Below are 14,742 nucleotides of genomic sequence, written 5' to 3' on the forward strand. Positions count from 1 at the left end.
TCATTGCAAAACACCATGCTCAAATCTTTACTTCTTCTGGCCGGCGCACTTGCGGGCGCGACGGCTGCTCCAAGGGGGGCCGTCAGGGATGTTTCCGTCAAGGCGGATGGCTTCTGGTACGCCGCCATGGACCATACCGGGGACTTCCGAGGAAGGGCTCCTCATCTTGACGACGCCGACTCGTACGAGGTCTTCAAGACTGTCGAGGCTGGTGATGGAGCCGGGATTCAGGATGCCATTGACTCTGGTTCCAATGGCAACAGCCGCCACAACCAATGGCTGGCCTCCGAGCCCCGTGTAAGAGCAACCGAAGACGCAAGTACTAAGACATAGCTAACTCGATGCTGTTAGGTTGTCTATCTCCCCTCCGGCACCTACGAGGTCAGCCAGACCATCAACCTCCGAACCGATACGATCCTCATGGGCGATGCTAGAAATGTACGATATTCTGTTCTTACATGCAGAGTTCTATCATAAAGACGAAGCTAAAAAAAACAAAATGTGTTTCTAGCCTCCCGTTATCAAGGCTGCTGCCGGGTTCAACGGCGAAACTCTTCTGAATGGTAACCGGACCTATAAAACAAAGTTTGTGTTATGTAGCTAACTCCTGCCCAGGTCGTGATACCAGCGTCGGCGATTCAGGAGAGATTTCATTTGCTGTTGGCGTTAAGAACGTGATTCTGGATACCACAAGCGTCGATGCTGGTCAGAACACGAACCAAGATTGCGGATAATAATGCATGGGGCTTACTAGCGATACAGGTCAGGAATTCACCGCCCTCTTTTGGGGTGTCGCCCAGGTGTGTCATCTGGCCGGCATCACGATCAAGATGCCTTCAGCTGGCAATGGCCAAGGCCACTCCGGTATCAAGCTAGGCCGAGGCTCGACACTTGGCCTCTCTGATATTCGCATTGAAAAGGGATTGGTTGGTGCCACCTTCTAGCCCAGTAAACTTGCAATCTCTAACATTGTCTCCTTTCATAGAACGGTATCTGGCAGGATGGCCACCAGCAGGCCATGTACAAGAGCGTCTACTTCCACCAGAACACGGTTGGCATGCTAGTTAGCGGCGGAAACACCATCACCATCCTGAATCCCACCTTCGACAGCGTCGGAACCGCTGTTAAGCACACCGGTGGGTCGCCGTTTATTGGAATTATCGACGCCAAGTCCATCAATTCGGGCGTCACCTTTGACTCCTCCGGCTACCCTTCACTCCTGATCGACAACCTCGACAAGGACACCGACTCCAACATTGTTCAGCTTCCTGGAGGTACCGCCCTAGGTCAGGCCAAGCACGTCGATACGTTCACGTACGGAAACACCGTCGGACGCGACCCCATCTACGGAGACACGACCTCCTCGGTTGCTCGCCCTGAAGCCGTCGCCCCCGGTGGTCGCATTCCCGCCGTGGCCGCTCCCAGCTTTTCCAACAACAGCGTGAGCGACTTCATCAACGTCAAGGATCCCGATCAGAACGGCGGCCAGACCATCAAGGGCGACGCCAGCGTGGATGAGGTCGAGGCTCTCCAGAAGGTGCTGGATTACGCTGCTGAGCAGAAGAAGATTGCCTACTTCCCTTTTGGCGACTACCGCGTCGAATCAACTCTAGTCATCCCCATCGGCTCGCGCATTGTGGGCGAGGCATGGTCCACCATCTCTGCCGCCGGAGATTTCTTCAAGGACGGCTCCAACCCGAAGCCTGTGATCCAGGTTGGAAAGCAGGGCGACGGCGGCGTGGCCCAGATCCTAGACATGCGCTTCACCGTCGCTGATGTGCTCCCTGGCGCCATCATTATGCAATTCAACGCAGCCGGCACCAAACCCGGAGATGTCGCCATCTGGAACTCTGTCATCACCGTCGGTGGTACCCGTGGAGCCACCCCCCTTACCGAATCATGCGGCGACGCCAGTAACACCTGCCAGGCCGCCTACATCGGCATGCATTTCACGGAGGACTCGTCTGTCTATGTAGAGAATGTCTGGAATTGGGTTGCCGACCACATAACGGAGGATTTTGAGGGCGGTTCCAGCATCTCGGGCAAGGGCGGCGCGCTCGTCGAGTCCACCAAGGGCACCTGGCTGCACGCGCTGGGAAGCGAGCACTGGTGGCTGTACCAGCTGAACCTACGCTCCGCGAGCAACGTGGTCGTGAGCATGCTGCAGACCGAGACCAACTACGAGCAGGGCGACAATGCGGAGCAGGTTGCGCCCGCGCCGTGGACGCCCGATGTGGAGGGCTGGGGCGACCCGGATTTCTCGCACTGCGAGGATGGGGACAAGAGGTGCCACATGGGGTACTCCAACTTCATCCAGGGCGGCTCGGATATTTACTACTACGGCTCGGCCTCGTGGGCCTTCTTCAGCGGTCCTCGGTACCAGACATGCTCCGACGGCCAGTGCCAGGGTATGTTGCACAGCCAAGAAAGAATTCTGAGTATATGAAGCTAACAGTCGTGGACAGATTACATCCACTGGATAGAGACGACGCCTGAAAACTTCCAGGGTTATGGATTCTGCTCCAAGGACACGCGTGTGGTGCTTCGTCTAGCTGACGGCACCGACATCGAGTCCGGTAACGGATTCTCGGGCTCTTGGGGTGGTCTCGTTGGGAGGTACACTCCTTGATCTAATGTCCTATACATATAAAGGAGGTGTCTTTTACACTCGTATAAGGTTCACCGTATATGTATATAGCCTGGAACATCAGCATGTAGCACTAATTACAGAATTTACGCTGCTATCAGTTGTATGAAGTTCCGTGGAGCAGAGCCCAATGTCGTTGGATCGCGTGGGTAGACCATAAGCTCACCAATATGGATCTTCAACACTAACTTGGCAGCTTAGTCCCAGTGCTTTTATATAGAGATCCCCGTTTTACCTTAAGAGTTAAGTAGGAATATGTAGAAGCTCAGAATCAGGGCCCCTACCACTTGTATACTTCAACATCAATGATTTCCTGCTACTTTGCGGGTCCGTCGCTGCGAGGTTGTATTTTTTCACTTTCAATACATTTATCCTCATCCTTATAAATAGGTAAAACGACTTATTTATTATCTTTTATAAAAAATCTAACTCGCCTCTGGTCCTAAGGTTATATCACGTTAGATAATAATATCAAAGTTGTTCCAAATCCTCCGACTCTAAGAGGTACGGTCCCTAATCAAAGCCGATTCCGCGCGTCCACGCCGTTGGTAATAGCATAAGTACGCAGCTCTAGGCATAATGTTCCTAAAATTCGTATAGAGGGAACTTGCTCGTCTTATATGTTGGTGGCTAAATTGCCTCGATGAATTACGTCCTAGGTTAAACTAATACGAGTTAGTATTAAGAAGTTTATTTAAATTAATAGCTCTAATACCTTAGATCTATAAAATTTATATTTAAGCGAGAAATAAAACTATTTTGGTAAAACCTCGATTAGGGGTATTCTGCCCTAATTCCATAATTAATAGATATATAAGAGAATATAATCCATCTATCTTATAGTCTCGGAGGAATTTAAGTCCTTCTTCTAGGCAGAGCTTAAAGCCTTGGATAAAGCTGCTTATAAAACCGGGTCTCGGGTAATTTTTTCTAAGCTACTCCTAAGCGTAGAATTGCGCTAGCGAGCCTATGAAAATAGCAAAGTGTCTACGTCTGCATAGAATCCGCACATATAGAGCCATGGCAAAGTGCTGATAGTTACTTCGGCGGAAGTTATATCGATCGAGCTTCCTAATGATCTACTCTACGAGCTATCTAATCTCCGCGTCATCTAGATCGGTCTAACCAATATGATAGCATACTAAGGGAGTCTTTCTTGATAAGGCTACGTTGTATTCGTCTACTCTAAGCATCGTCCGCGCTCTCGTATAGGCTGAATTAATAGTGGCCGAATATAACCGGATTTGTTTAGTCGAGGTAGAATCTGCGGATAGGTGGTAGACTAAGCCCTCGTAGTATACTGACTAGTAAATAACGGACTAACCGAGAGTAATAGTAGTTTAGTGGGCACGGCTCATCAAATAGATATCCCGAAGACTAGAGGAAGGAGACGGCACGGCTGGAAGCGGCAGTCTCTCGTCGAGATCCCTCCACGTCCTGATCCGCGCCGTGAAGGACTTGCGTTCAATGCGCCAGCCTGGTCGGAAGAATTTGTACGGTTTTCTCGCCCGGGCCCGAGGTAGGTCGTAGATTTTCTGTTCCGCCGTATAGATTTTCCTTCGCAATTCACCTAGAATTTCATCATTGGAAGGACCAGAAAAGAGTTCGCCATCTAGGAATATATCTCCGCCATCCTTCTGCCCAGCTCCATGTCTCTGAGACTTACCCATTACCCAGATATGTGATAGTTCACCATGAATCGACAGACTTGGGAATCAAAGAGCAGCAACTGTGATGAATAGCATCGACATAGTGGGCTCAGAGGCATCTGATGTCGGGTGGTGATTGTCTGGATGGCTCGAGAAAAAAGGCAAACAGCAGAGGTGAGGGGTATAACGATGGATGCCGCCACGAATACCACAACTCACGTGATCTAACAAGAGATGCAGTGCGACGGGTAGAGCAGTCGGAGTTTTATCAATGGCGGCTCCAAGCTGCTCTGGTTTCTTCCATAGCAGAGGAAGGCTTCCTACAGCTCAAACCACAGGAACTATCCATTACAGCGGCCATCAGCCTCCGGGAGATATCGTCCTTTCCCCCCCGTCCCTGTGAGATACTGTGGAATTGAAAGGCGGCTCGATATGTCAATTGAGCTATGTGAAGCTATGTGTGTAATCTCGAACAGGATTTACGTCCCGCCTGTGGATGCCTTACTATCCAGTGTGTGGTGGGGCTGCAGTCTTGACAGCAAAGCCGTCTCTCACTGGGCAATATGTGGTGCGTCACAGTGGAAGTTACAACATCTATGGCTTACTAGGCATTGTGGGCGCCCCGTTTCAAGGGCGATAGTGTAAGGACGATGGTATAAGGACGATGGTATCCTTAAGCTCGACACCGACGATAGTTCCCCCACCCTCAAGTTCCACTCCTCCTTCGATCGTGATCTAAAATACCACGACCTGAAGACAGTAGCAACTGGAGAGATTAAATTCTCGAAGTTTACGGGTATCCCACCGACCATTTTAATAAGGAGGCTCTATCGTTCAATTAGAGTATGCCGTCAGAGCTACTCCAGGCCTAAGGCAGGGGGTTCCATCTTGGCCTTCCTGAACTCTCGAGCAAAGTCCGCCACGATTCAGTACGTGAGCTTCACCTCTAGAATTTCGGCTAGTCGGTTACCAACACGTACGGAACTATCCCTATTCTAATATTAACCCTAGTCTATACTGAGACGTTTTTAGAACAACGGAAATCTTTTGATCAGGAAGACCATTGCTATATCAATATCCTTGGGGGATAAATTTAGTCTCCTGGGGGCCAATACGTCGACATACTCTTGCATCTAGTGAGTGATCAATAGACCTTGCTAAGCCGTTACCACAGATCGGCCCCTCCCGCTAGGTAGGTATTATGCTATATCTGTGCGAGTTCTAGGTGTTTTGTGTCTCGCCTTTTTGCTGAACGCCCACCAGGACAAGAGGCGCTGACCCAATTACATGTATTAACCACACAGACTTCGAAGTCACTTGGTCTACTCCAGAATCATCATTCAGTGATGTTGGTTGGCAATTGGTATTATTGATTAACCATTCATATCCCCATTAAACAACTACGCTCTTCATTGCCATCGACAAGCAATCCACGGCCTACATTTAACCAGTGTACTTGAGCGAGAAGATACCACGCTCGATGCTGTTGACGACAATGTTGCCGCTCGCGAAGAAGGGGTAGACGGACCAGGCGCCGCTGAAGATGGCCTCGCCACCAACCTCGTCGTCCTCGGGGTGGACGTCGAAGAAGCCAATCTCCTCGAAGAGCGAGCCGGTGCTGTCCTCGTTGACCGAGGTGACGTTGACCATGCGCAGACCGCTGGCGTAGTTGGACTGGTACGAGACGCCATCGACAATGTACTGGTTGTGGTCGATGCTGACGGCGGGGCTCTTGTAGACGCCGGTGAAGACGGGCCAGCTAGAATTTGGGTTAGACAGAGTCTTGACTGCTGGGCAAGGTAGTTCAAGGGATAACTTACGTGAGGTCGGAAATGTCGACGATGTAGGTAGTGGTGCGCTGGTCAGCGGCCGGGCCAGTCTTTTCCTGCTCATCAAGCTCGTCATCGAGGAGGAGGTACTTGTGATCGTCCGTTATCACACCCTGATGAGTATAGGTAGCACCATTGTAGGTGGTGCGGGACAGCTGCCTGGGCATGGTGCGGCGGTCAATGTTGACGATGGTGAGGGCATCCTCGTTGAAGTTGAAGCAGATCTCCTTGCCCTGGTACTCGACCTGGGGGCCGCGGTAGATGATGCATTGCGCATCGTGGACATAACCGTCGGACGAGACGCAGCCAGCGTCCTGGGGGCGCTTGGGGTTGCTCACGTCGATCATCCACAGGCCGGCACGGCACTTGAGTCTATGCTCGGTGCCGACGGCAATGACGAGGTCCGTCTCTTCGTTGGCGACAATGTTATGGCTGCTGCCGAAGCCGTCAAAATGGGCAGTCAGGTCATCCTCGATGCTGAAGGTGGTGGGCTTCTTGGAGTTGACCTTGAGCAGCTTGGTCAGGTCGAAGATTTGGAGGCCGTGGCCTTCAGCCTCAGAGCCGATGTAGGCGTGGTCGCCAACGACCTTGATGTCACGCCAGATGGAGTCGTCAGTCTGGGTGGGCAGGCGGCCTAGGTACGTAAGGCTGCCGTTCTTCTTGACCTCGACAAAGGCAGTGCCGTCGGCCTGGCCAACCAGAGCAAACTCGCGGCCGCTGGAGGAGTCGGTCCATCCTAGATATCTTAGTTAGTATGAATGGAGTCGCTGCGGAATCGAGTTGACACATACCCCAGATGTCATTGCCCTCACGGGCGACGCTGCCGAGGTCCTGGTGGCGCAGGAAACCGAGCAGATCGATGTTGTTGCACGAGTACTCGCCGGCCTTGCCGTTCTTGCACTTGGTGGCGCGGGCTTTCTTGTAGCGGTTGTTGTCGTAGACGCCAGCGGCACGGTCCCTTTCCTTCTGCTCAACCTTGCGCTCGCGCAGGGTGGACATGGAGACAGCATTGGGGGCATTGAAGGCCTGGAGCTTGGCGGGAGTGAAATCGGAGGCCTGCACCAAGTTGGCTTTCTCGGCAGCGATGGCCCCGGCAGCCAGGCTGGCGAGGAAGAGGGAAGCAACAGTGGCCTTCATGCTGACTGGTGGTATAATGGAATAGGATGTATTCGGGGCTAGTCTTGGAATGGGGAGCAGGTAGCAGGGAAGGGGAAGTCGTCTGGCCGGGGAGATCGCCAGCCTTAATATAATAGCCCAGCGACGCGCCTCCTCACCAGGTTGCCATGAGTACGGCGCAGATTCCCACCGTTTCTCCCACTATTATTCCTCTCACTGCACAATGTCAGATTTCATCATTCCAACGAATTCCATGTCGCCATGGCCCACGCTGACCAACGTCGTCCCTGTCTCGAATGGCGAGCGCGCTTGGCGGGAGCATGGTCGCGTGGGAGACGACAATCTGCCTGCCTTTCCGAGTTTGGGCCAAGATCAGCACCGAGTCTACGACAAATGACATTAATGTGGGATGGTGGGAACCGTAAGAACGGGGTCGGTGGATCGTCAGGAGACCCTGGTTTGGATCTGTTCTTTTTTTGCTCATGGATGAGGGATCAATGGATTGATTGACCGATCATTTCGCATTGCAGCATTCCAGGCGTCGTTGGCGAAATGGCGGCTGACAGCCTGCCAGATTCATGCTTAATTTTTAACCCCGATTGGCGCCTGTTATCCGTAGAAACCCGGCATTTCCAGCCAATATTCCCCGTGCCGCGGCAGTTGGAATAAGAATTGCCGGTGCTGACAGCTGGACTTTCGCACCCCTTTTAGAGTACTTTTGCCCAGCCGCCACGCAATACGTCGTACACAGGACTTTTGCCCAGCCGGCTCACACTTTTGCCAGCGAATCAGCTCCAACTGGTTCCAGATGACCATGATTGTGCGATTGATCCCATGCTGGATCCGCGATTGACTCCAGAGGAGGCGCAGGCCAAGCATATTACATGCAGCACACCTAACCCCATCGTAAGCTGTCCCAAGCTCCCAAGCTCTTCTCCCCCCTCCCAGGGGCACCTTTGCTGCCTTCCCGATTGGCCCTAGCGTGACTGGCTAGTGGAATTGATTTAGGGTCTGTTCCCTCGCAATTGGTGTTGGACTGTGGGCTTCCGATGAGCCATCTAGCTAGGAGGGGTTCTGGTGTCGTACCCGACTGCAAGATCATTCTCGCAGACTTCGAGAATGTCGAGTGTTAACGACTACGGATACATTGGCTCCAGTGACGCGGCAGAGTCAGCCACGGGCTGCGGCCGAAATGAGTACAGGATATAGTTAGCGATGGCATCGTGATTCACGCGCAGATGTCTCCGGTTGTCCCACGGCCAAACACACGTGCGCAACATGGACTATGCCCATATTATCCCAACATCCAAGACTGAGACTTCTTGACCGAGCCATGGGTATCGCCAAGCCAAGACTTGCCTCCTCTTCTTGGCGGTGCCAACATCAAGAATAGCACCCAGGCCACTGGGCTCGCGCTCCTCTACTCCTCCATAGCAACCAGGAACAACTCCCACAGCCCGTGACGTGAGCCCACGATTGCCCAATCTGCAGTTCGCCCCTCCCAAGCTGCTGGATCTGAGGAGCTGCTTGTTCAGGGACGAATGGATCGACGGATTGCGGCAATCAGCCCCTTTCATTAGCCGTTATCGCCAGCAACCCACTTCATTGTGGCTGTGAGTCTTGTGTCCCAAAAAGATGCCTCAATGGGGTGGGGAAGTATGAGATGTCTTGGGTTCAATTCAAGTTTCTTTTTCTTTGTAGCTCCCTCAAATGGAAGCGCCACCCGCCGCCTATACACTGCCAATTTTCTGGGCGTTTTCGAGCGGTCAGAACACCAAGCCGCCAAGGGTGCTTCTACATGTACTATCACAGGTGGCTAGCTAAGTACCTGTTAGTATCTCGCAGTTGTCCAGGTCCCTAGTTCTAGGATGCTACTCCGTACTGAGTAATGCACCAACTTCTTGTACGACATGCTTACACAAACAAAGACCAAGATGCGGGGCTAGCTATCCAATATCCGCCACCCATTCTTCTGGTCACCTTCTCGAAAAGGTTACATTGGCCTTGATCGTAGCTGCATCTCGGCGAGTACAAAGCTCCGGGTACTGCCCCGATAGCCCCCCAACAAAGACGCCCCCGCGGAAACAACGGACAGTTGCCGCTTGACCTGACCTCTTAGTCTTCCAGTTGGTGCTAAGGTATTCTCGCTCATGTTTCCAAGCGAGCTGTAGCATTGTGAAGACTGACATCCAGATCCAAGTTAAATTGATCCGAGTCTCACGAAGGAGGTCTACTCAATAATCCCAATCGACTTGACGAAATACAACCCAGGTCCTGTATTTAAACTCTGCAGCTCGGAAGTATGCTGGTCCCTCTGTGCATGAAAAAAAAGCCCCTTCCTCAACAGACTGCCATGCCGGGCAGGGCATGGCAGTTGAGTCCCTCAGTTGCAACCCCATCCGGCCACAGGTGCTGGTCGGACCCTGTGCCGTACATATTAATGCCACCACGTGTACGGAAGTATATTTCCATATCCACGGAGCCATAAGGTAAGCTCTTCCAAGCTCTTTCTGGCGCTTGCGTGGGTAGGTCAATCAGCACTTGTATTCCTACTAGGTAGTATTGATATCTCGGCCATGGGTGCCAGTATCTCGCAATGGCATATATGTGATATTTTATAGTTTATTCCCTGTCACTTAACATATCATCCCTCCAATACTTGATTATTTACTCGTCTTGCAGTATATTTACCGAGTAATTACCTGCACTAGGGCGAGTAACAAAGAGCTATCTCGGCTCCCTCTACTCAACAATTGACACCTACCCTACGACGACGGGCACATCCACGACTCGACATCAAAACAGGGCGTCAAATATACCAATACAAGGTTATAATATAACTGAAAAGTGCCAAATATTTGCCTATCCAGTCATTTGTCTAACGCATGGTATTTCCACTAAATGACTTTTCTTTACCCCACTCGGTGCGAACACTCAGCTTCCCTTGGACACTCTTGCGGGGAGGAGTGTTCTCTTGGTTTTCGTCGGGAGGATCGAAAGCTCCCCTTTAGCTTGGGCGCCTAGTGAGGCCCCCTATAATACCGTGTCCGAGAGACCGCATATCCCTACATGAAGACATTTTATCTAAGGACCGACCCATTCTTTTCTTCACTCCTTTTGTTGCGAGCGAAGCAGACGAGTCACTCCGACAGGAACCGCCTAGTCCCAGGAACCCGAGCCTGGAGGTCACGAAGGAGACTTTGCGGGCAGGTACTAATAAAAGACCCGACCCAATTTAACTATTATATCATATTTTTATCAAAGAAATATTTACCCATATTTCATAGTGGGACGTATAATTGGCAACGCTACGTGATAGTCGAACATCGATCGCTCCTTTTATAGTACGAATATTTTATATTAGCCGGGGGATACTTAGTGAGCGTTTATAATAATTACTATGCTAGAGACTGATACGTGCAATTTGAGGGCTTAACGATTCATTATGCGCGTTTGCGATGATCTGGCCTTTGAGTACCATGCTCCGTGACAAGAACAGAATTTGAGCTCAACAATAAAATATTGATCAAACCAACTCTTGAATCAGAGGGATAACAAAAGGGTATTCCCAACTATAGAAATTGCACCTCCTCAAATAGAAGATTTTGCGACGAGAAGAAAAAAACCAAAAAGTGCTCCCACGCAAGCGACCCGCATTCAGTGTTCTGGATACCAGATGAAAGGACATCTGTACGCCATCTTTTAATGGGGGTTTCCGTCGTATCTATAGGACTCTGAATGTTCCTCGTTCTTCTCCCCTGAGCTTTCCTCGTCATTATCTAAGTTATCCTCTGCCTTCTCTGCGAGAGAAATGGATTCCGCTTTATGAACTCAACGGGCTCTTCTAGTGCCAGGGTCACCGGCGTTTGAAAGCCGTGCTCCGTAATCTAGGACTATTACTATACTCATATTGGCGGTCCCAGAATGTGTGGCAACGGCATGGAGCATGCCGCGTCTTTTGTATGCCCCCTGGTGTTGGGAATGGACGTTGCTCGTAGTACCGAGACCAGGCCTGCTGCCATCCAGGACGGTTGATATCAGCATATTCCGGTGATGACTTGCGCTCCTATGAGCTCTATTGCACCCTAGAGCCTCTAGTCTTGAATCTAACATCCGCCAGTGCACGAGAAGTGAATGTGGCAATGTCGACGCCGTCTTGGTTCTTTGTAGGAGGAGGCCGAAAGGCAAAAAGAACTAGGTCGTAGGGCTGGCGCGGGTGGCTGTTGAGGGCATCAACACTGTTGGGAGAGTCCACAACCCTACATTCCCAGTTGCTACGGCGAGCGTGGACCACGGTTTTTCCTTGCCCAGTGATGGCGACATAATCCCCGACATGTCTGCGTGGGGAGGGAAGATGAAATGAGTCGCAGTGTTGCCCAAAGGGAGTAATGAGTGAGAAACTATGCTAAGGGTACACGACTGCGTTTCTCTTGGCCTTGAAAAACACCTCCATCATATCATGATTTGGGCAGTCGAGTGCAGTCTTCTCTGATGGCGACGCTGTCAGGACCATCTCTGATGATGAGAGCTGCTGGCTTGACAAGAGTTTTAAAACGCCCACTTCACCAAGCGATAAGTGGTTATCTACAAAAAAAGGATAGAGTCTTGATAAGGCCTATCAAAAGTCTTTTCAACAAGATCTGATCAGAAGGGGATGTAGTCGATGACTGTGTCACGCAAAGAGTAGGTATTTGTTGATGGTGAGGAGGGAAGAAATTTCTGCCAAAGGTGAGGCGAGTGGAAGGTCAATACAGTACCTGCGCTGGATTCGAACTTCATCAAACCAACACCATATCGAGGTTTAACAACCATTGATCTATTCTGGGAGTAATCATCGAGCAACTTTGGTCAGTGCGAGCTCAAAAGTCTTCCCTACCATGTGCGATTAGCATCATAGAGGTCTGCTTCTACCTCACATATCATGGACTACAAGACATATTATCGTGAGACGAGGATGGTATACTAGGAAGAACGTGGGAATCAGGCCCCTTGAGGAAGGAGAAAGGAAGCTAGCTATAAACGTGAGGTGCGAAGAAGGCGAGGTCTGCTCAGGCTGCCCGAGGCACCAGCCTTTCAACACATACATCAGACAGCCCATCCACATGGTAAAATCAAGGTCCAATGTACAGCAATAGTAAAGAATAAAGGGTATCGAATTAAGTGATTATTCTCCAGTGCTAAAGTCGACGAAGTTTCCGTCTACTGCTTCGGGTGATGTTGGCGGCCTAGGTTAGAAGAAGCCGTGGTAGATTGGGGTTCACGTATGTACCCGCAACGTTACTCAGACGAAAGTTCCTTATCAACCTTGCTGCTGGCAGTCGCCTTGCTGGCACGGCGAGACCCCACGAGGCCAGTCTCCGGATCGACGACCCTGTCGCCATGCTTGGCGGCCTGCACCAGCTGCGGGTTCTCCTCCTTGAGCCTGGCAAAGTTCTTCTCGGCCTCCCAGTTCCAGATGCTGTCGGCGGCAAAGACCAGGTCCATCTCCTCGAGGGTGCGCTGGTTCGACTCGGGGTAGAGGGCCCAGACGACGAAGATGCTCAGGACGTTGACGGCGCCGAAAATATAGAGCGTCTTCTCGTTGAGACGGTCGAAGATGGTCGGCAGAAGCAACACACACCATCCATTGCCAATGCTCCAGCCGACCACGCCCCACGCATTGCCCTTGGCACGGACCTGAAGCGGGAAGATTTCAGCCGGGTACAGCCAAGGAACAGTGAGCCAGGTGGCGCCGAAGATGGCCGTGTAGAGGAAGACGAAGAAAGTGGCGGCACCACCCACGCCAGCCTTGTTGCCCTCGGAAGCGTTCATTGTCGCGCGTGCGAGGCCACCGGCAGCGAACATGCAAATTCCCTGGCCAACAGCTCCCCACCAGAGAGTCCAGCGGCGGCCGATGCGGTCGAGGGTGAAGACGCAGACGAGGGTGGCGAACTGGGGGATCAATGTCAGCAACAACACCGTATGGGTAGGGCGCAAGGAGGGCGCAACCAAGACTCACCATGTAGGTAATATTATTCAAACCGCTGACCCAGAGACGATCCGAAGAGTTAATTCCAGCGATGGAAAAGATCACGGGACCATAGATGGTGATTCCAGCAATCCCAATCCACTCCTGGAGAATCTGCAGCCAGATGACGAGCTGGACGCGGCGCCCCGTGTGCAGCTTGCCGGAGCCGATGCCGAAGAACATGGCAAAGTAGCTCTGCTGGTGGGCCGTCTCGTTCTCCATGTTGCGGATGTTGATGATGTCCTGCAGCTCGGCCTCGGCGGCCTCGCCGTCCTCGCCCTCGGAGCCGCGAAGGCGCTGCAGGATGAAGCGCGCCTCGTCCTCGCGGCCCATGCGGACAAGCCAGCGGGGGGACTCGGGCATGAACCAGATGATGCAGAAGAGGATGATGAGGGGCAGGATCTGGAACGCGATGGGGAAGCGCCAGATGAAGGACGAGTTCTGGTTGGGCATCTTGGAGGTGCCGCTGCTTGGGGGTCAGCAGGGGGGTCGATGCGGAATTGGGTACATGGTGCAAGAGCTTACAATTGAAGCCAGTAGGCCACGACGACACCAAAGATGTTGAGGGTAAATTCGATGGCAACGAACTGGCCTCGGGAAGTGTGGGCGGCCGTCTCCGTGGCCCAGACCTGGATCTCAGTCAGTACCTGATTCTGGCAGCGTCGACCGTGGAACTTACCGGCGTCACGGCGTTAAGGATACCGGTCCCAATGCCATTGAGAACACGGGCTATCCATTTGTGTTAGCCATTTTTTTTTCTTGAACGCATGTCAACACCAGATAATGGTCCTCACCAGCAATCATCCAGTCAGAGTTCTGGGCACCCGACTGCAGCGCCGCCGTCGCCACAGACCACACACAGGCCCATCCGATGGTGGTAGTACGGCCGTACTGGTCTCCCAGCCAGCCGCCGAGCAGGCAGCCGACGAGTGTTCCCGGCAGGTAGTAGCAGGCGTTGATCCAGCCCTGCTTGAGGGGCTCGTCGATTTGGACGATGCTGTTGGCCTCGTCCCAGTGGCCAAACTTCATGAGCTCGACGTAGTGGCGCGACGTGTTGACGCCGCCCATCAGGCCCTGGTCGTAACCGAAGAAGAAGATGGAGATGCCGGCCACGAAGCACACCGTGTTGAGCAGGCTGCTCTTCTCCAGCTTGTGGGCGACATTGTACTTGCCCAGGCGGCCCTGAAGCACCGACATGGTGGGAGGTTTGTTCTCGGGTCCGTTCCCGAGGGGTGAAGAGGTTGTCGGTTGCTTCGCGTGTCCGAGGGGAGCATACAGTCGCGTGCTCAGAATTGTGGAGGATCGTTCAGGATCGTCTGAGACATTGATGACGGCGTACATACACGGTGCTGTGAGGGGCCAGGCCCTTTAATACTTTACCGCCATCATGGGCTCATGGGTAGACAATGACGGGCGCCCGCATTCACAGTGGGGCCCCAGGCAACAGAAGAATTCCAACTTGGGGGAAGCGAATTGGAGAATGGCACCATGAAT

The 14,742-nt window shown here is 52.3% G+C and overlaps 3 protein-coding genes across 3 annotated transcripts; 1 reads left to right on the forward strand and 2 right to left on the reverse strand.

Moving 5' to 3' along the window:
* Positions 1–126: 126 nt before the first annotated feature.
* On the forward strand, positions 127–2,629 carry ACO1O0_007621 (glycoside hydrolase family 55 protein; the record flags this gene model as incomplete). The annotated part of the gene is made up of 7 exons (XM_083196989.1): positions 127–297; positions 352–438; positions 512–563; positions 616–705; positions 763–926; positions 986–2,408; positions 2,466–2,629. 7 exons carry the CDS (start codon positions 127–129, stop codon positions 2,627–2,629), a joined length of 2,151 nt encoding a protein of 716 aa, XP_083048197.1.
* Positions 2,630–5,739: 3,110 nt separating this feature from the next.
* On the reverse strand, positions 5,740–7,262 carry ACO1O0_007622 (uncharacterized protein; the record flags this gene model as incomplete). The annotated part of the gene is made up of 3 exons (XM_083196990.1): positions 5,740–6,055; positions 6,117–6,861; positions 6,917–7,262. The coding sequence occupies 3 exons, from the start codon at positions 7,260–7,262 to the stop codon at positions 5,740–5,742; spliced, it is 1,407 nt and encodes a 468-aa protein (XP_083048198.1).
* Positions 7,263–12,518: 5,256 nt separating this feature from the next.
* Positions 12,519–14,445, reverse strand: ACO1O0_007623 (general substrate transporter; the record flags this gene model as incomplete). Its single annotated transcript, XM_083196991.1, has 5 exons — positions 12,519–13,172; positions 13,240–13,714; positions 13,774–13,877; positions 13,928–13,977; positions 14,043–14,445. 5 exons carry the CDS (start codon positions 14,443–14,445, stop codon positions 12,519–12,521), a joined length of 1,686 nt encoding a protein of 561 aa, XP_083048199.1.
* Positions 14,446–14,742: the final 297 nt, after the last annotated feature.

This window comes from Amphichorda felina, assembly GCF_050947745.1.
Source record: "Amphichorda felina strain 45539 chromosome Unknown scaffold_7, whole genome shotgun sequence".
In the NCBI taxonomy this organism is placed as follows: Eukaryota; Fungi; Ascomycota; class Sordariomycetes; order Hypocreales; family Bionectriaceae; genus Amphichorda; species Amphichorda felina.